Source organism: Balearica regulorum, chromosome Z (assembly GCF_011004875.1).
Source record: "Balearica regulorum gibbericeps isolate bBalReg1 chromosome Z, bBalReg1.pri, whole genome shotgun sequence".
NCBI classification, from domain to species: Eukaryota; Metazoa; Chordata; class Aves; order Gruiformes; family Gruidae; genus Balearica; species Balearica regulorum.
The window spans coordinates 19,199,048-19,221,463 of NC_046220.1; the positions used below are offsets into that span (position 1 = coordinate 19,199,048).

The window sequence follows — 22,416 nt, forward strand, 5'->3', positions numbered from 1 at the left end:
TTTTTCTCCCAGCTATTGTCTCTTGGGACAACTTTTCATGCTGTGTAGATGCTATGAGGAGTTGTTTAGAGCTCCAGAAAAAACAGACTCTGGCAGCAAAGAGTGACCGATGAATTCCAGACAAAACAACTGTTTTCAGAGCCAAAGCTGGACAGACCTGTCTGGAATCCATGGGCTTCTGCAAGTGTGATCAATTACTGTTCACATGCCCTGTCAGGTCAGAGCAACCTGTTAAGGCATCACAACATATTCAGTACAAGCAGCATCTTTAAAACTTAACCATTGCGCTGTAGGAAATCTCAGGCCACTTTTGAAAGGTTTATTTTGTCAGACTTTGACAGGACTGGAAAAAGATTTGGGACTAATACAAAGATTATCCTCTGCCAAGGTTCAGCTCCTGCTGCAAAGCATAGAAGCGTGAGGAAACCTGACCAAAAATGTCAGTATAAACAAAACACTGTAATTTTTTTTTCCTCTTTTTTGTTAGATGTATTCAAAATGCCTGAAATCTTTCAGAGTGTTTTCCACTTCTAAATAAAGAAAAAATAATCCTGAAGTGTGCTTTATATTTTGAGACTTTTGGCAACATGAATTAAAAATGGGAAGCATCAAATAATCCTAGTATCACCACTTTTTAATCATTACAATACGTCTTACCCTTGATATGCATACTACCATGTAACTGTGTATCTGGTGTGCCTATGCATATATACTAAACATCCAATCTCCTTATTTTTCATTTTGTCACTTCTGTGGACAGGGACTAATTCTACTTATGACTCTTACATAGCATAGACAGTGTTGGAGTGCAAGTTCTCAGTGAGCAGTTCGCTTTGCCTCAAAGTAGAGGAAACAATAAATGGTAACAGACGCTTTTTCAGTGAGATAAATTAGGTTAAAAAAAAAAAAGGATTAAGAACATTATTGGAGGAAAATACTATGAATGAAATACAGATATTTGTAGAAGCAATGTGGAAACTCCTAATGTTACAAATGCTAAAATGTTACTTTTTGAAATAGGATTTGAGAAGCCTATACTTCATGGACTATGCTCCTTTGGGTTTGCCGCTCGAAACGTTTTGAAGCAGTTTGCAGATAATAATGTGAACAGATTCAAGGCGATCAAGGTCTGTGTGTTCATTCTTTGCAGTTAATTTTCTTGATTTTTCTAGGTTTATTGCAAAAAAAAAAATCTTTAGTGTGGGAAAAGGCTTTTGCACTGTCTTAACTGCCACAATTGCTTTTACTTATTGCTGCATGCATTTTAATGCCTCTATCCATATGTTTACTTAAATATTTAGGCTTTCTACATTGCTAGTTGACTGATTTTTCTGTTTGCTTATTCTCATTTCAGTAGAGCTTATGCTTTTAGGCTTTGCATGTATATATGATGGATCTGTTCACATACCCAGGGGGTTTTTTTGTTTTGTTTTGTTTTTGTTTATTTTAGGTTCGCTTTGCAAAACCAGTCTTTCCGGGGCAAACTTTACAGACAGAAATGTGGAAGGAAGGAAATAGAATCCATTTTCAGACCAAGGTCAGAACACACTGTTGTGCGCTTTAGAGAAAGATGTGTTGGTTAAAAGACTGGGGTTATGAGGGGAGGCAAAAAAAGTGGCTCATGAAGCACACCACTGAAGAAGGTTTTGTAAGGAAATTAAGTGAACAGAATGAAGTATTCTTCCTTATTTTATGGTGTCACTAAGATTCCAATAAAAATACCATTATACTCATAGAACTTAATACACTCCGTATATTAAATAATATGAGAACTCATTTAATTGTATTATTTTCTGTGTTTGTCCACTGTGGAAGAGCAAAAAGCATTCATTCTCAGGTCAGCATAGTTTGTACTTGTTTTCTGCAGTTAATCATAACCTTCTGTATGCATCTTTTTGAAGATTTGTTTATCTTAAAAACTCCTGACATTTAGTTTATGCAGGTAAATTTCTACAAATTTAGCTTAAATTGAGTTAAACTTAAGCTGCATCTACACAGAACAACTTGATTATAAAATGGAAGTTTCATAGCAGTTGAACATAGTAACTACGATAACACTGAGTTTATGCTTTTGTAAATTCAGTTTTTGCATTATTCTGTTTTCTTGGCATTGCTGTTAGCATTTTGTATGGGTATCCTGTAATCCTCTCCTACACTTGGTAGGATACTTACTGGAAGCTAAGTTACTGGAAGATCTACTCTATGTGGAGGCGAAAAGTAAATTCTCATCGCTTCTGTTGTAGCATTCTGTGACCCTGTCACTTTCTTAAACTCTGATTTGCTACTGCTATTTGTGAATATGCGTTGCCTTCTGCAGATGCAAGTTATATTGCTTTGGCTGGCCAAAGTTTTGGAACCCCATCTCTGTAAAAATATAGCCAGCTGTTGATTGGTGAGTACAGCAGCAGGGATAGTTGCAGCTGCAGAGAGGATTGGGCAGGCAAAATCAAATCAGGAGAGTCATCATAAGGACATAGGATTGCCGTTTCCACAGGAATACAGCTTCGTGGAATAAATGTTGACTGAAGGAAGTAAGTTTTGTTTGCAGACCTGATGAGTGTTAGCAACTGTAAAATTTTAGAATGATAACAGCGTCGAGGCTACTATGTACAAACTTTCCATCTCTGGTTACTAGTAGTAAACAAGACAGTTTGGTGCCTCAGATGAACTTTGGAGATTATTATACTGAAGATGATGTAGTTATATTTAAAAGGTACTACCACCCAGTCCTGAGAGAAGTTCTAAGTCTTCAGGTATTTACTTTTCAGGGTTTGTGTGTACAGCGTAAATTTAAGAGAATTCATGATATACTTCCAAGCCCTTTAGAATTTGTAACAAAGTGGGATGTTTTGATGTGTTTAAAGGCTGGACTTGTTATTATGCTTGGTTTAGTCATTGCTAATCTGTAGAGTTTTGGGGAATTTTGCTACAAGTGTGGTGTAACTTATTTTGGAGAGAAATTACAATGTTTAACAGGATTGTAGAAAACCACCTTGTTTCAACAGTTACGAATTCTTGCAGAATTCTTATTGCATGTTGGATTAGTGTGAAGTAAAGCAATCTGTATTTGTAATAAACTCTGGTTAAATGAAACTAAATGTATACATATAACTTCAATATGCTGGTTACATCCATTTTCAGCATTGTCTGAAGTGCAGTGGCAGCAGGTGACAAGCTATTAGATGTGATTGGAGTAATTTTTATTATACAGACTTTCTGTATTAATTTCACCTGTGCAATAAGCTAGGCACTGATACTGGATATTCTTCTACCTTGACTATTTATCATAAAACTCTCTATATGCATTGTCGGTGAATCATTTTGTGATCTTCTGTGTACTGCCATAAGTCAGAATGGTTTGTCAGACTGTTTAAAGAGACAGTGCCAAAGTGAAACCCATTTTCTTTGACTTAACTATTTCAAAAAGTTAAAACAGAAGGGAATTCATATATTTTTTCATCTTTCTTCTTGTTATCTTTCTGGGTTTACAATGCTTGAAAATTTGTTTCTAGTGCAAGTGGCAGTGTAAGGCACCTGGTGAAATAGTCTAGGTGGAATTCTTGATAACTGCATATCTATCTCAAGGAAGAACATTTTAGAACAATGTCTTTCTCAGAATTATTTATGAAGTAATATTAACAGCAACTTATAACACTGGAGGTAAATTTTCAGATAAATAATTTCTTTCTGCCATTTTGTGAACAGAAAAACAGCAATATATTTTGGTATAATTTGGTGTAATGTTTGAAGAGCTGTTTGTAAAACATAGTATACTAACTTGCCTTAAGACTACAATGCATTTAGTTTTATTTTCACTCTGGAACTTTTACGTTTTCCCTTTTCTTCATCTCTGATTTTAAAATGTAAGGAAGACTCCTTGCTTGCCCTTCTGTTGTAACTTCTTGTGAATACATTAACTCTTTAATGTAATTTTTTTCCCCAATACAGGTCAAAGAGACTGGAGAAATTGCTATTGCAGGGGGCTATGTGGATATAGTACCAGCCTTGGATAAACCTTCTGCTCAGGAGCCTCTGAAGGTAGGGGGAAGCAATAGAAGTCTTAACTTCTATGAAGGGCCACAAGTTTTGAGCACTTTCATAACTTAAGATTGAAATCAGTCCCTATAATTTGGGGCTGTAACTGTAAAATGAGCCTTTGGGTTTTATTTTGTAGATGTTCAGATTCCATGTAAGTTGTAAAAGTGTGTGACTTTTCTTTCTCAATTTTTTCAGAGAGTCATAGGGAGAGTGGCAAGAAGGCATTAGAAGAACAGAGCAAATGAGAATGAGATAGATAGTGTACTCATAGAAGAGAACAGTTTTGTCATTGAATCGTTTTGAAAGAATGCTCTGATGGCTGTTTGTGCATGTGGTTAGGCCTAACACATGATATGCACTTTGTACTATATATATTTTTAAAAATCCTCTGCATGCATGCATTAAGTCTTGGCTAATGGCCTTGCCACAAAAGACAGAATTGTACACACAATGCTGAGGATGTCCTGGGTTCTTAATGTGGTCTAAAAGACATGGGTGCACAGTGCATTGCCTTAGTAAATGATACCTTTTTTTTCCCCATTGATTCCTGCCTGCAAAGGATGAAACTTTAATGCATTGAAGTTTATGAAGTACTGAGATAATGACATTCATGTAAAGCCCATGATATATTTCTGGATCCTGTTCCTTTTTCCTGGTGGTGTTTAGTCCCCTGACATTCTGAACTGTTGCCAAATCTGCCTTTGAAGTTCAAACATACAAGCATTAGAACTTTTCAGTGAAATAGGGTTGTGGTTTTTTGGTGTGTGTTTTTTTTTTTTTTAACATGGGCAGAACAGGTTTTTTTCTTTAAGCTTTGAGAAATTAAGGTGCTTTGGCAGAAGTTTGCTGACAGAGGCAGACATCCACCAGGGGAAACTAGCCTGAGTGAGTAAAGATTGGCAAATTTAGATGTCATAGGGAGCTCTGTTATATAATGGAAGATATTAGGCTGAACCAAAGAGGTAGCAGGATTGCAGCAGAGGAGTATTGCATTCTAGTGTACTGGTAGGTACAACAGAACAACTAAAGCTATGAGCACTTCTTAGCTCCAATTCCAGTCAGATGAAAAATGTCACTGGAGCAACTTCTTAAAGTGTAGCATTTTATCCAATATATATTTGTTAAAGACAGACAATGAAATGAAAGGCTTGGAAAATAACATGTTTGCAAAAGTTGAAAATGCAAATGTAGCTAATCCTGCTCTTAAATGATAAACACATTCTGTCTGCACTGGAGTTCTGACTGTGTTCACAGTACAGTATGTTTTGAACGTCTTCCATGTCAAGTTAAAGTTTTTACTGGTAAAAACATTTTTGTGTTCTAAAAACTAACATACCATTCACCATGGAAAAAGTGGCAATGGTTATCCTCCAAAGGAAGTAAAGGGCGATTTAGAAGCCCTTAGAGCCCTAATTATAAAACATATCTTAAATTGTAGTGATAAATGGCAAAAACTGCACAAGTGAGAGTTGAAATAATTCTCAAGGAAGAAGCATTTTCTGCTTGAATGTACTCTTTAATGCTGACAGTTGCTAGAGGTGATTATTTGTGGTGAAAGAAATCTCAATTGCGTTTAATAATACTGCAATAGAGACTTTCCTGGACACAGTGCTTGAACTAATGGACATATTTAGTAGTTTTTAAATGGAGTTTCGATTTTAAATTCTTCATATTCACTCTTTTTTTAAGACTGCAGGGCTGCAGAGTGACCTTGTGTTTGAAGAAATTGGTCGTCGTGTAAAAGAGATTGGAAATGAATTGGTAAAGAAAGTAAATGCTGTATTCCAATGGGACATCACTAAAGATGGAAAAACAGCAGTACAGTGGAGTAAGTTGTAGCTTTTATGTAATGCTCTGATGCATTTGGGTTTTTTTAAATAAAGTGAGATTAATTATACTCTTTCTAATTAAACTGCTATCTTGAAAATAAGCAGAAGGTAGTAGATTAATATTCACTGGGCTCTAAAAATCTGAAAGTATCCTGAGTGCACAAGTGTCAGACAAAGTTTCATAATGGCAGTTACTAAGCTTTCTAGGAACGTTCTTCTGTAACTTGCCTATTTAGATGTAGGCATAGGCAAACCATCCTCTTGAACTTCAGTGCATTTCTGTTTACACATATTTATCTCCAGAATGGATTGCTACTGCACTTAGAAAAGCAGACTAAATTAACCTACTAGGAGCTCTATGTTACAGTAATTAGTCTGCTGGTGATGTACATGCTAACTTACCTAAAACAAATTTATTTGCACTGTGTTGTTCATGTCACTTCAGTGAAAATATAGCCCAATTTATTTCTATTCAAATTTTCTGAGATCAAGGTTTAATGAAGGTATAATGTTGATTACCCATCCTTTAAGGATGAATCTAGGTTGACAAAGAGAGGCTGGAGCTTCTAGTAGCAATGAGTCAGAGGGAAGGTATTTCCTGGTAAAGTGGATTATACAAGAATGTGAAATGCTCTGATGGGGGCAAAACTACTTCCTCAGAAAACTTCTCTTTTTAAATTCTCTTGTGCTCTGTTTCTAAGGACATGTATTTTTGCAAAAAGCAGTCTAATTTTAGTAATTGGATATATTTCATTGTCTTTGGAATTATTCAAGGTTTTTTTGCTGACATGTCCTAAATGGTCTATTAGTAGAATGTAAGGTTTTTCCAAAGGTATAAACCATAGTCTGGTTGTAACTTCCAGATCTTTCTCCACTCTTTTGTGGAGAAATGCGTCTTGGGGTCAAGTCTGTTACTTAGACTGCTTCATTTTGACTGGTCTCAATAGCTGGATCCAGACAGAACAGTTTTGGGGAAATACAGATGAGGTGGGCTGCCATTTGACAGGCTGAGGGGAGAGACTGAGATGTTGGTAGGTCAGATCAGGTCTGCATTGTGCTTTGTTGCACAGACTGTGACTTTTTTAAAACTATTGTTAAGTGTCTGCAATGTCTGTTCTCAATAAATGGTTGTGTTTAAGAAACTCTTTCTTTTACAGAGTAGTTTAGAAACCTATAATTTCACTTTATCTTTTCCTAATGTTAACCAGCAGAGACTGCTGTTAAGTTTCAGGAAGAATACCATACATAGATTGATCAAGATAGTTCTGTTCTACTTGTATTGCCTTTTAAGCAATTTTTTGAGGGATAAGGGGTGATTTCCACTTGGATAGCAGTTAATCAATATATTGAATATACCTGTGTAGGTTATGCAGACTGAGTACCAATACATCAAAATGAGAGGGGGGTAGTAAATACTGCATAATACAACTCAGAAGATCTGTCTTAAAACTCATTACTGCTCTTAATCATTCCTACCATCTGCAGTTTTCCACTTTTACACTCAGTAAGTTAAATGATAGGCATGCTTAGAACCTGGACAGAAGGCTTATGAAATCTTTCCTGTGTTCTTGCTTACATTTTTAGAAGATATATTAGAAGCACATAGATTAAACTCCAAAACACTTAAGTGGATACTTGTGTTTGTTAGAGGATCACTCTGTACATCAGTCATGACAATTGTTTCCGGTGTAACTATATGTAATATAAGTGATTGTCATGTTTATAATAACAACCATAACACTGTCTTCAAGATGATTTATCATTGTCTTTAATTTTGGAACTGCTTTGTCACCTAAACTCAGTCTTACATATGGTCAAAGAATGGAAGGACAAATCAATGGAAGAAAAATCTCATGAGGAGTGTTCAGGACATGAATAAAATTTCTTACTCAGTAAGACCTTAAGCTGTAAACTGCTGAACGCAGAACAGGCACATTTATAGATTTAGGCCCGAGCACTGGCTTTACCTGTCTGACGAGACCAAGTTTTATTAGAGGAGAAATAGGTGGATGTTTTTGGCGTTGTATCCAAAGAGAGAAAGAGAATACTCCTGCTTTGAGTAAATCAAGAGTCAGCCTTTCCTCTTTTTCAAACATAGCTTGTCCTCTTCTGTTTCCTACTGAAGCAGTGGGAGGAAAGTAGTGCCTTCTTCCAATGCTTATTTCCCTAGCTAAAAGGGATTAAATAGACATAACTTTCTTTGTCCTGTTCCCTCTGCTTCTGTGGCAATGAATAATATTTGTACTTTTATATGAATTTGGAACTACTTAAAGCTCCCTGTGGGATTGAGGGTGGAGGAAGTAATCTAATATTTTAAACATTTCCTCTTGCTGACTACTTAACTTGGAACTTAAATGAAACATTTCCAAAATCTTGAGAAAGTTACTGCAAATTTTTATATAGTCTGGTCAGTTCTTTCAACCTTAGGTGTCAAACAGTGGCTAGTGTTTATGAATTACTGTAGTCTCAGTGATGTAGTAGATATGTAAGGCTGAATGTAAATGTAAATATCTAGGTGACAAGAAGGGTGTCTCTAGAAAATGCTGCTTACTTTTCTCATCAGGAATATTGGTTTGCAAGTACTCCCTTTGTATGTCACTTTTTCAAAGAATTTTCTGTGTCATCTGATGGTTTTCAGAATATTTTTGTGTATCTTTGAAATTTCAAGCAGTTAAAGGATGAAGAAGGCATCAGTTGGTTAATATTAAAATAAAATCATTAACATTAAATTTTGATTAATAATTTAAATAATGTAATACTAAAATATTTAAATAGTTATGTAAACTCACTTGGCAGACTGTTAGCAGTTGTGACAACTGTAGTGTCATCTCGCAGTTTGTCATTTTGTGGATTAATTGCATGCTGCTATTGCTGTCTATGTAACTCTAACAGTAGATTTTTAATGGCAAAGTATATATATCTGCTTGATGGGATTTTTATTTTGGGGATTTTTTTTGAAACACTGTTCTGATCATTAAAAAAACCTCAAACACAAAGCAAAAAAAGACCTTCTAGAGGCAACCATTCAAGATTTGTAAGCAATTGCCAGGTTAATTCTTTTTGCTTGTTTGCATAAGTTATTATTCAGTATTCAAGAGCATCATCATGTACTGCCTCTTCTACCAGATAATTAATTTTGCTTGGTGAATGTGGAAGAAGAGAGTAGTTTGTGGCTTTGCATTCAAAGGAAGACAGCTTTCTTGTGGTAAAGATATTGTTGACAACCCAAAAGATTACTGACAGATCTTTATGTGGTCATCACCAAAACTTCTGTAATGCACATGAACGATGACAGCCAATTTAGAATATCCAACAATTGCCATTGCCAATGGCAACAATGCCATTTACTGACTTGAATGTTTGACTTCTTCTGTTGTTAATGGAATGGAAACTTCTCTACATAATTAGAAATTTTAGCCCTTGACAAATTATTTTTTAAAAACTGTAGTTACTGTAAAGTAAAATGTTACCTTTGATATAGTGTGAATTAAATTATGTGTCACTGTTTTGACCAGTTTCAAACCTGCTTCAGATTTTAATGTTAATCAGCTCTGTCAGTAGAATTGCACTTCTTTACACTACATTTAATTTTGGCCCACTGATTATTAGTTGATATTCTGTGTACAATAATTTTAAATCAGTTTTGTAAATGTTATGCTGTCAGATTATAATAATTTTGAAATTTCTTTCTCTCTTAAAGTAAAATTGCTGTTTTGAGAGCTAGATCTCATAATGTACATAGCCACAATAAAGCAAAATGGAAAATATTACGTTAAAATTAATTTAGAATTCAGTTCCTGTGGATAAATATTGCATACTTCTTCAATGTATGGTCAAAATTCTTGCCATGTCATCACTGAAACAACTGAAATGTGAGGAGGTACATTATTTGGGGGGGAGTTTTTTGTTTTATTTTAAGCCTTGAGCTGATGCTAATTGTTTCATTATCTACTCAATGATTGTAGCTACAGCATCTTCTGCTAATGTCATTGAGCCTCTTAAGGTCTAGGGGGAAGCTGGGAGGGAAGCAAATGACAGAAAGCAGAAGTATTAAAGACCGCTGTGAAATTCATTCTCATGTACACAGTCACTCTGGTGTTTTCCAAACTTTCAGGCACCAAAAGTTTGTGGGTTTGGGTTTGGTTTTTTTATTATTTATATTTATTTTTAATGTTTTAATTAAAACTGTAACATTTTGATCTTGATTATCTTCAGTAAGCCAAGATTTTTTCTTGCTACTTTAAATGGAGTGAGATTTGTGAATTGGATTTAGCTTTTTTTGTTACAGACATACTTGATGGTAATGTTAGTAACACTAGTCAGTTTAAGTAGCGATGACCTTTACTGTTAGTAGTTCTCTGTGGATGGTGTGAAGCCATGGGGAGGTGTAGAACCATTGATCTTGCACTCAGGATGTGAAATTTTGGACAGCTCATTCACTCTCTAGACAAAGTTGAACTGTAGATACAACTAGTCTTAATTAGTATTATTTCTTTATAGAAGTAAACTGTTCTAATTTAAGAGGATGCTGCAAATCCTCTTAGGAAGATAAAGCAATACAAATTTTGGCAGTATCAAAACCAAAGGAATAAGCTTATCGGTAATGGAGCTATCTTATTTTTTAACAAAATTCTTAATTGAGATGTGTCAGCTTTGATTTTGCCAGTTGGTTTCACTACTTAAAGTGTGCTTTGCTCTCTCCTGCATATTTATTACAGTAAAACAATTGCCTTTGTTTTCAATGGTTATAATTTTTTTTTTTTTAGAGTTAAGCTACTTCATTTCAACTTTTCTTTCCGTAGAAAAAAGACATTGCTATTGAGATTTGTTAGCTGATAGTTAATGGCTCTCTAGAACAGTACTCAGAAGAGTTTACCCATATGTTGCTTTTCATCATGCTTCTGAGGGAACTGCTGAAGGCAGAAGATAATTCTGTTCCTTTCCAGTTCTCAGAAGGATAAAACTTTGTTAGGAGAACTGGGGAGAAATTGCTACATGCGGTTGATTGCAAGCATCTGACAAATTACGGCAAAACTGCTTAATAATTTATGATGCAATATGACTTCAGGCAATGAAGAGTGGGTAACACTTTGTTCCGTTTGCTTTGAGAATGAGTCTTTATTGCAGTTACTTACTCTCTGTAAAGCAGAATAAAACCCAAATTAAACCAAACAAAAAAATAGTCTGACCCCTTAATATTTCTCTCCTAGAAATGGTAGGGCACTCTTCAAGGGCAAAGCAAAACCTGTGCCCCAAATTTTAGATTTTAGGCTATTTGGCTACCTGCTATAGAATGTAAATATCTAGTGTTTTAGTCTGTGTATATATATATATATATATATATGATTTTTTTGACCTTTTTATTATGTCTCTGACAACAGCATCTTACGGACAATAATAATAAATAAAAAAAATATTTAATTACTGTAATATAACACACATATATATATATATACAAGTGAAAACAAAAATTTGAAGGAAAGCTACTGTTTCATCCACTGAAACTGCTTGATTCTGCTTTTCTGCTAGGTGTGTAATACTAAAATTTTACTTATTTAAGAAGCTAGTTGATTTTTAGAAGGGGCTTCAGCTTGAATTTGTGTTGCCGCTCACAGTATTGCGGAGTACCACACCTGTGTTTCAAACTTCGGGTTTTTGCATGGAGTGGATCAGGCATGTGAATGTCTGGGGAAGAGCTGTATCTGTAGCAGACATGGAGGGCTACATGTTCTCAGGAACAAAGAACACCAGAGACACCTTTGTGGGCTACTTACCTGTTACTGCTAGCATTGGCATCACACTAGCAGTGCACGAGGTAGTTGCCTGGCAGCTGCCCAGGTCACCAGCCACCTGAGCACTGATGTAGCTATGCCAGTACCAAGTCATTATCAAGCCGGCTGCTGTAATCGTAGTGCAGCGTGCAAGCTGCAGTGATGGGACAGTAGCTATAACCACAGGGACATGTGTCCAGGAGATACGTGTAGAAGACATGTATAGGAGACTTGCATCAAGACTGTTTCCTGCTACAGCAGGCAGCTGTGTTGTATAGCTTTATCTCATAAAGTTGTATTTTACAAGAGGGCACTCTCTCTGGTGATTTTGGAAAGGTACAATTTTTCTGCTCTGATGATTGGAATCTATTCCAGTATTTGGCTCATTTCTTTCATTGCTAGTTTATATCATTGAATCATAGAATGGTTTGGGTTGGAAGGGACCTCAAAGATCATCTAGTTCCAAACCCCCTGCTGCGGGCAGGGACACCCTCCACTAGACCGTGTTGCCCAAAGCCTCATCCAGCCTGGCCTTGAACGCTACCAGGGATGATGCCTCCACAACCTCTCTGGGCAACCTGTTCCAGTGCCTCACCACTCTAACAGTAAAGAATTTCTTTCTAACGTCTAATCTAAATCAACCCACCTTCAGCTTAAACCCATTCCCCCTTGTCCTGTCACTACACTCCCTGATAAACAGTCCCTCTCCAGCTTTCCTGTAGGCCCCTTCAGGTACTGGAAGGCCACAATTAGATCTCCCCGGAGCCTTCTTTTCTCCAGGCTTAACAATCCCAGCTCTCTCAGCCTGTCCTCACAGGAGAGGTGCTCCATCCCTCCAGTCAGCTTCATGGCCTTCCTCTGGACTCCCTCCAACAGCTCCATGTCTCTCTTGTACTGGGGCCCCCAGAGCTGGACGCAGTACTCTGGGTGGGGTCTCACCAGAGTGGAGGAGAGGGGCAGGATCACCTCCCTCGACCTGCTGGTCACCCCTCTCTTGATGCAGCCCAGGACAGGGTTGGCTTTCTGGGCTGCAAGCGCACACTGCCCGGCTCATGTTGAGCTTCTCATCAATCAATACCCCCAAGTCCTTCTCCTTGGGGCTGCTCTCAATCCATTCCTCGCCCAGCCAATAGTCGTGCTTGGGATTGCGCCAACCCACGTGCACGACCTTGCACTTGGCCTTGTTGAACTTCATGCGTTTTGCACGGACCCACTTCTCCAGCCTGTCAAGGTCCCTCTGGATGGCATCCCTTCCCTCCAGCATGTCAACCACACCACACAGCTTGGTGTCATCAGCAAACTTGCTGAGGGTGCACTCGATCCCACTGTCCATGTCGCCGACAAAGATGTTGAACAGTGCCGGTTCCAGTGCCGACCCCTGAGGAATGCCACTCGTCTCTGTTCTCCGCTTGGACATTGAGCCGTTGATCACAACTCTTTGAGTGTGACCATCCAGCCAATTCCTTATCCACTGAGTGGTCTGTCCATCGAATCCATGTCTCTCCAATTTAGAGACAAGGATGTTGTGCGGGACAGTGTCAGATGCATTGCACAAGTCCAGGCAGATGACGTCAGTTGTCCTTCCCTTATCCGCCGACGCTGTAACCCATCATAGAAAGCCACCAAGTTTGTCAGGCACGATTTGCCCTTAGTGAAGCCATGCTGGCTGTCACCAGTCACCTCCTTACCTTCCATGTGCCTGAGCATAGTCTCCAGGAGGGTCTGCTCCATAATCTTGCCAGGCACAGAGGTGAGACTGACCGGCCTGTAGTTGCCTGGGTCTTCCTTTTTTCCCTCCTTAAAAATGGGGGTTATGTTTCCCCTCTTCCAGTTGGTGGGAACTTCACCAGACTGCCAGGACTTCTCAAATATGATGGCGAGTGGCCTGGCCACTTCATCCGCCAGTTCCCTCAAGACCCGTGGATGCAACTCATCAGGTCCCATGGACTTGTGCACCTTCAGGTTCCTTAGATATTCTTTAACCTGATCTTCTCCTACAGTGGGTGGTTCTGCATTCTCCCAGTCCCTGCCTTCTGTGACCTGGGCAGTGTGGCTTGAGCATTTGCCAGTGAAGACTGAGGCAAAGAAGTCGACTACCTCCGCCTTCTCCATATCCTGGGTAACCAGGTCACCTGTTTCATTCCGGAGGGCACCCACATATTCCCTTGTCTTCCTTTTATCACTGAGGTACCTATAGAAGCTTTTCTTGTTGTCCTTGACATCCCTGGCCAGACTAATTTCTGTCAGGGCTTTGGCTTTCCTAACCTGCTCCCTGGCTGCTCGGACAGTTTCTCTGTATTCCTCCCAGGCTACCTGCCCTTGCTTTCACCCTCTGTAGGCTTCCTTTTTTTGTTTGACTTTGCCCAGGAGCTCCTTGTTCATCCACGGGGGCCTCTTTGTGGTTTTGCTTGACTTGCTCTTTGTTGGGATGCATCGCTTCTGAGCTTGGAGGAGGTGACCCTTGAATATTAGCCAGCTGTCTTGGGCCCCTCTTCCTTCCAGGCCTTTGTCCCATGGTATTCTACCAAGCAGATCCCTGAAGAGGCCAAAGTCTGCTCTGCGGAAGTCCAGGGTAGTGAGCTTGCTGCACGCCCTCCTCGCTGCCCTGAGGATCCTGAGTTCCACCATTTTGTGGTCACTGCAGCCAAGGCTGCCCTTGAGCTTGACGTCCCCTACCAGGCCCTCCTTATTTGTGAGAATAAGGTCCAGCATGGCACCTCTTCTCATGGGTTCCTCTGTCACTTGGAGGAGAAAGTTGTCATAGACACATTCCAGGAACTTCCTGGATTGCTTGAGCTCAGCACTTGTGCATGTGCCAGTGCTGTAGTTTAGTCTCAGTCGTCATCTGAAAACTCTAGGCTAAGTATGCATCAGGAGGCTAGAAAAATGATCATATGTTTCTAATCTTTCTTATTCCACATGCCACCCCACCACCCTCACCCCCTGAAAAAAAATGATTAAGCAAGTTTTTGAGGTAGTGAAGTTCCTTTCCCTCTTTAAAATACCAACATACAGTATATTTTGGATCATTCTTTCTCCAGTGTGATTGACGAGAATTCACCCACTAGGGCTTACATATCAAGTTTCAGGACTTCATTTCCTCCTGATAGAGTCTTTGGCATTTTGGGTGGCTTTTTTTTTTTTTTTAAATGTCATTTTAATTTAATAATTAAAATTTTAAGAAAGGGGTGGGTCAGGGTACTTCATGTTTTGTGAAAAGGCAGTATTTGTTGTCACAGAGCTCTTACTTTGTGGCTGCTTTGTTCTTTTTTTTTCTTTTTTCTTCCTTAGAAAAAAATCTTAATGATCTTTAAAAAGACTAAAGAGGAAATAGATATCATATTTTCGTATTTTTGGGAAAAGAACACACTATTAGATTGGTCGTCTTTTTTTTAGAATTTATAATAAGTTTTCATTTGAGATGGGTTACAGATTTGATGTGATTAAACATAACAGTTTTGCCCGTAGTACCATGATTATGCAATGTTTACAGGCATCTTTGTGCTTTGAGAGCTTACAATTAACTATAGACGTGGATTGATAAGCAATGCTCTTGACACTTGGATAGGAAATGGAGAGGGAGAACAGGGATTGTAACAATGTTAAGTATGTACTATATTCAGATTAAAATCTAGGAGTTTTTAGAATTTACCTGAGTTACTACACCTTTTTAATTCTTTTTGTCAGCTAAACTTTACACTGCTGAGACTGATGGATGAGTATTATCAGTGAGATATATCAAAAATGTTTTTCTAGCCAGTGCTTAGTAGAGAAGGAGAAAAGGGTCTTTTGTGTCTTGGGAGGTGTTATGTCAGGCTTTCAGCATCTGGGTTCTCTTCTGGAATAGTCGGAGAAGGGTAGGGACAGCCAAAAAAAATAACGGATGCAAAATGAAGCACAAGACGGGACTCATGCTCTTTTGATTTATAAGGTCCAAAGGTAATTAAAAGTAAATATTTAATTATGAACTGTAAGTATCCTAGAAAACCACGTGTGTGTTCTGTGAGTTTATATGCGGGGTTTGCTGACCAGTGCTGTTTGACTCAAAGGGAACGGTGTGGTTTTATACATTGCTAGCATTTCAGTAGAGATTTATTTTAAAAGCACATTGACACTTAAGCTTGGTTAACAATGTGAGGAGGTGGTATCTGCTGTAAAACTTGCATTTCATGATTCATGAGATTGATTTTTTTTTTTTTTTTTTTTAAATAATAGTCTTTGCCTACATAACCTACAGGAGCAGTATTTAAAGGCTCACAGTGTTAGACTATATAGTAGCTGTTTTGGGTCAAAAGAATGTTACATAGCTCCTACCCACAAACAGAAGGTATAGGTTGTTCATCTGGCGCTCAGTAATATTTTTTTTTCTTTCTTCTTCTCTTATTGCATCAAGTTAGTGATGTCCATTAAACCTGTTCCTGAAATTATAATTTACCTTAAAATCAAATGGATAATAATAATCCAGTATTTAACTTCTCACTAAGCATCATTGTACACTTAGTTCCCATTCCAGTTTTGTTATTACTGGATAAATACTACTCAGAGCAGATTCCAGAAAATTAAAGATCTAAGTCAAACAGACAAAAGCAATTCCCAGGTGTGTACTTCACCTTCGCCTTTCAGAAAAAATATTTGGAAAAAAATTGCACATGAGAAATTTATGCAGAAATAAGTCTCCATAGTTGGGCCAGTGTCTTAAAATTTGTCAACTAAGAGAAACCAACTGATGGTATTAGTATTGGCTAGGCAGCATGATTCTGTGATTAGAGATGTCATGTCCTTATGGGAACATCCCCTTGAATAATGATTTTGTTTTGCTTTTAAAAAGGCTGGGGGGGGGGGGCAGGGGGGGGGGGGGGAGGGAGAGCAAGAGAAAAAGTTGTAAAGGGCAAGACTGGGAATTTGCAAAATCTGAGAATGATTTGGCAGTGCACATCCTGTCAAAATATTCTAATATTCTTCTAAGCAAATGACACAATACCTCATAGTGTTAGCCTTGTAATAAATTATTTTGGCAGGTCATTTGGTGTGGGAAAAGAACACTTTGAAGCTCCAGACACTTTGAGGAATTTTTTGTTTTCCAGAAGAGAACGACAGATATTTGGCAAGGCTTTAAATGCTCTTTGCATGAAGCAGAATGGGCTATATTGCCTGTGGGGCAGAGCAGGAAAATGCAGTAGCATGTTCGAACATCACCACATTTGCCTTTTCTGAATATAAGATACTGTTTTAAAACATTAGAGATTTATTAATAACTTTAACATTTTTGCAGTAATTGCACTAATTAATATCTTGTGAATCTTAAGTGTTGTTTAAAAATGTTTTTTGCTATCTATGCAAGAATTTTCAAATGGCAATCCTTGCTGTAAGCCTCTTCCCCCTTAGAACAGGAATAACTTTTTTCTATTCTAATCTCCGTTATTTTCTTTCATTAAAGAAGAAGAATTAAAAACCTTTCTTCTTCTAAGTGGCTGTTAGCTCAAGATTAATGTTTAGACTGAATGCTTCATAATAATACATGGGAGTAGTGTTCTTTAGACTGAAAATTTAATCTTTATTTTGAAATAAAACTATCTTTGGTGCTTCTTCTCAGCAATTGACTTAAAGAATGGCTCTGGAGCAGTGTATCAAGGACCTGCAAGAAGTTCTGCTGATACAACCATCACTCTGTCAGATGAGGATTTCATGGATGTGGTACAACAAAAGACCAACCCTCAAAAGGTAAAACCTGTTTGTCACAGACATACTTACTTGCATGGAGACAGTTGCCTTAAATCAAGCACTGATTCATGACTGTTTGCATTCCAAAATCCACAACACTTGATGTTTTGAAAGTGCAAACTGGAGTCAGATGAGATATGAGCGCATCATTACCTTATACTGAATAAGTCAGACATGATGAGGAATTTATGCCATCTTTATCATCTTGAGACAAAGATACGTCAAATTACATAAAGCCTGGCAGTACAAAATCAGCTGTTTGTTTCCTGGCACTTCACAATATATGATTTGCAAGGTTAGGGTTTGCCAGTTGGATCATTCAGGCTGTTTTGATTGGTCATGTTGCAGGAAGTTGGTGTTTATTGCAATATTCTGATTTACTGCTACTCCTGCAGCAAAGAGAAATCTCAAACAATGCATACATGTAGATCCATTGAAACTGGTCAAAATTCACCCAACCTAGGTAGATTTTAAAGGGAAAGAAAGATTTAAGGGAAGTATGTAGTCTGGGTCTGCACTTGCAGCTTCTTGGAGTAATCAACTACTTAAAACTACTAATTTTGCTAATAAAAATGCCTTGTGTAAAAGTAAATTAAACTGTCAAAAATTTAATATGTCATCTTACAGATTACAGCTTGAGCAAATGAAAACTTTAATTAAGCTCATCATATATCAAACAGTTACTTTTCTTTGATCCCAAGCAGAAGTTGTTGGAGACTTTGATTGTAAAATTGGAAACTAACGATGATAGCAAATGTTTGTTATAAGACCTATATGCCACATGAGTAAAATCCTTTGTGACCCTTTGTATACAGCAGGCAGAAAGCATAAACAAACAAGATGTTGATGCGTAATCTTCAAAATGTTAAAGAACAGTGATTGCAATTCAGGAACATTATTTATTCTTAGGTATTAAGTACTCCCTTTGAGTTTCTGTGAAGTTTTTCATCTAAGGAAGCTCAAAACATCTATTCAAATCCTGCTCTGCTGGCGCTCTCTATTCCTTATTTGAATGTATTTCAAGTTAATGGAACTATGCAAAAGCACATTGTTTCAGAACTTTCAAAGAGCTTTCAAATTGCAAAGCCACAGCGAAGCAAAACTTTTTTTTTAAAAAAAAACACCACTGAACTAGATTGAAACACAGTATACAGCTCTTTGAAGCAGGGACAATAAAAATGTAATATACCAGCATTTCAATGAAAATACTAGTAGATTTACGATTCCTCAAATGCACTGAAATCTTGTTTAGTTCCTGTTTGTTGTAATATGCTGTGAATAAAGCCAGTGCATTTCCTTGGAATATATGTGTACGTTTATTGCTCAAGTTCCTGTTTGGATTTGTTGAGAATTTGAGTAGCTGACCTTTTCATTAGGCCTTTAATTTTCACTAAATGACCTTTCCATTCAGTTTTCTCATTTGATATAAGGATATATGGATATCTGTAACATAGGGAGGGGAGAACTGGGAGCTTTATTTTTGTACCCTGGTGAAGTTTTGCTATCAGCTTCTGTGAAGAAGTTGCCCTGAGTGATAGACGTGGCCTTGCCTGCACTCTAGATAGAAACTGGGATTCTGGATGCTATTAAAATTGAACTTGGATGGTGTTCTGTTAATAACCAGTAACCAATGGGCATTGTGCACTGAAGGCTGTCTTCTGAGCACTAAAAACCCACACGTATCTTTGGCTTCTTGTTTGGTTATAGCAACTCTTTGAATTGTGGGTGAACAGCGAAATATTTTTTTTCCCTCTCCTCTGCTTTTTGTAGGCATTCTTTTCTGGTAAACTAAAAGTGAAGGGGAACATCATGCTGAGCCAGAAATTGGAAATGATCCTGAAAGATTATGCCAAACTCTGAACTGCTTGATCATCTACAATAGCAGTGAAGAACTTCAGAAGATAGAAGCTTCAATTAGTTCAGAATCAATGATTGAAGATTTGCAGGCTACTTAACGTCAATGTACTGATTCATTATAGTGCTAATATACAAGCTGTTTTAATTGCTGTAGGCAGAAAATTATGAAATGAATGTAACTGTTAATATAGCCCCTTTTTTGTTTCTTAGCAATGGTAGAGAATCATACTTTTCTCATAACACACCTTTATCTAAATCAAATGTATGTAGTTCTTACAAAGATGCATATATTTCTATATTAATTCTGAAGAAAATTAAACCAATACACATCTTTGATATCTTCTTCTATGTGTCTGTCAGTCTTCGCTTATATTGTCTTAGATAGAATGTCTTAATTTCTATGAATCTAGTTGATTTGTTATTAAAATTAACATTATTTTTGTCTTAAGTTCACATGATCCATTAAAACAACTGGAAGATGAAAATATATTCCATTTATTTACATCTTGTCATCATGGGGGGGTTTTTTGTATAGGAAAAAAATCTTGAACTTTAGCTCTGCCCAGCTTATTTAGACAGTTATTTTCATATAAGTTACTCTTATAAATTAAGAAAGTGGTAAGCATTAATTCTTCAGGGGAAAATTTTTCATCTTACATCATTCATATTACACTGCACCAAAGGCTGTCACTGTAGCCAGATTGTTTTTCGTGTAGATTCATTCTCATGAGGACCAGCATGATGGCAGCAGGGAAGGGTATGAGTGAATTCCTCATTTCGTACCTATGGCCAGAACTGAGATAGCAGCTGTGGCCATATATTTTCCTGAAGAAAGTATGGTTTTAATCCCTGATTGTCACATGAACACCTGGAACTTGAATTTCACCAATGTGACCAACATTTTGTGTGCTCAGTGTCTTTTTTTCTCATTCAAACTTGTTCTGTGTTGAACAATTTTGAAGAATTCAGGCCATCTGATGCTTCTCTCCCTGGTCAGATTGACAAAATTATTTTGCTTTACCTTAGAGGATGGAATTTTTCCTTTTTTTTGGTCCCAAAACTGGGAGGTACATCACTGCCCTGACTGTGTGAGCAGACTGTTGTCATTAAAGAGCCTTTTGGGGCTGCAGATGAATTTAACAGTTTGAGGATATATTCTACATGTTGTAGTACTGAGTCAAATTCTCCACAAATTTATTTTTTCACAGCTGCACTATCAGCTGTGCTTTGATTCAGGCAGAGAAATATGAATCTGAAGTATGTCAACAACTATCTCACATAAATTACGTCATGAATAGATGGGAAATGGAACAAGTGTGATGTTCACCACCTCAAAGAGGCCATCCAATAGAAATGATTGCAGAAGTGTCCTTTAACCACTTAACGTTTACCTTTTTCATAGCAGTCATTTCTGTATGAAGTAGGACGTAATCATTGCCTGTGCTGCCCAGCTTCTATTTACCAAGCAACTGTATGACAAACAGATAAAAGTGTGTTCTATTACTTTCTCTTAAGAAATTTTATGAGAAAGACAAATTGATTGCAGCTTTGCACATTTATGCATGCACATGCTACATCAAAAAAGAAAAATTTTTTCCACATATGTCTTTCCTGTCTATAAATCTATATATAATGATATAAAGATATGTGTATTAAGAAAAAGGAACTATGAGGAACTAACTTTGGGTCTAGGAAAGCAATTCTCAATACATCTATTTAAGAATATGGTATTTACTGTAGGTCACATGGTCTTGAAAATCACAACAGGTGATTTTTCTTCTCAGCCCCATAGGTTTTCTGAAAATTTAAAGCACTGCTCTACAAGGAGGGAACAGACTGCTGTTTTTTTCCTTCACTGGGAAGTAGGAAGCAAAAAATACTCAGGCAAGGGAAGTTGGTACTATTGATACCTGTTGCGATTTAACAGATTGGAGTTCAGTCTACTAAAGAACATCAGTTTACTGAATGTGATGGGAGAAGATGAAAGAATAACCCAAGAACCGTATCAGTTATAGGAACTCTTGTGATGATTCCTATCCTGTGTAGTTTCAGTTGGACACAAAATCCACATGCTTCAGTTATATCCCAAATACTGGCCTTAATTAAAAACACAGCAGATAGATGCCCCAAAGTTACACTGATGTTTGACATATACAGCCTAGACTTTAGCCTGACCAGCTTTTTCCTCCACCATGACTTGGCCATAGGTGTTAATCTTGGGTGGAACAGAAAGTCCTCCCTACTTTGCTGCAAAAGGCTCTTCCTTTTGCTCTCCGTACGAAGGCTAATGGAGCACACCTCCCAGTGTTGTGATAGACTCATTTCTAGGAGTACAAATCAAGTGTTTAATTCTTTCATCTGCTTTGTGGCCTGAATAGCCATTATTAATTATTTTGGCATGTTGGATTCATCTTTACCGCAATGTATTTACCTTCAAAACATTCTAGCTGGCTCACGCTGTTAACCCACTACTGTTGAAGGTAAGGTCACGTTGCTGTGTTGAATATATACCTGAAGTGATTTGGAGGTTTTGGGTTTTGTTTTCTTCCTGGTTGGTGAAAGCCTTCTGTTTGTGGTTGCTAGCTTTTAAGAGTGGTATTCTCAGAAATAAATAATAAACCCAAATATCTTTAAGAGAATCCATGCAAGCGAATGTCAGCGAGTTTAGTAGGTGGTTGTTTCAGTCTGAGTGATTCTCAGCTGCTTTCATCTGTTTTGGGGGCTTATGTTCCAAACGTCTGTCAATCTGTCTTTCATCTTGAGTGCTTTTGGGGATCTTTCTTGTCATCCAGCAGCAACAGTACCAACATAGTGTTGCATTCGTTTCCACACAGAACCTAGAGACATGCAACAGCAGGACACCACATTCTTTTTTTCAGAGTAGCTGCTGCTTTGAATGCTTTTTTTTTTTGCTAGGGATAAGCACTGTTACCTTGGATTGCAAAGCCCCACTTGTTTGCCAAACATCTCGGGTAGCTCTTTAGTGATATTGCTAAATTCTCTAGCAAATAAGGAGGGTTTTAGAAGCATCTTAGCAGTAAAATTTTTAACAGTGCATGTAGTCTATTTAGAGTATATATAGAGGAGAGCAAGATTGTCTGCTGTTTATTGCAAAGTGTTCTTTATAGTGTTTTGATTAATTCTGTACACATGTAAATAAGGTGCAGTCTGGACATCAGTGTAAAGCCTGGACATCAGAC

General features: G+C 37.6%; 1 protein-coding gene across 2 annotated transcripts in view; it reads left to right on the plus strand.

Moving 5' to 3' along the window:
- The window catches only part of HSD17B4 (hydroxysteroid 17-beta dehydrogenase 4), a 66,002-nt gene extending 46,301 nt beyond the window's left edge, over positions 1-19,701 (plus strand). For both annotated transcript variants that reach the window (XM_075741052.1, XM_075741053.1), the window contains exons 19-24: positions 1,021-1,127; positions 1,451-1,537; positions 3,949-4,038; positions 5,728-5,866; positions 17,232-17,359; positions 19,130-19,701. In XM_075741052.1, the coding sequence (XP_075597167.1) occupies positions 1,021-1,127; positions 1,451-1,537; positions 3,949-4,038; positions 5,728-5,866; positions 17,232-17,359; positions 19,130-19,219 (641 nt within the window). In that variant the 3' untranslated portion in view covers positions 19,220-19,701. The remainder of the gene's footprint in view (positions 1-1,020; positions 1,128-1,450; positions 1,538-3,948; positions 4,039-5,727; positions 5,867-17,231; positions 17,360-19,129) is intronic.
- Positions 19,702-22,416: the final 2,715 nt, after the last annotated feature.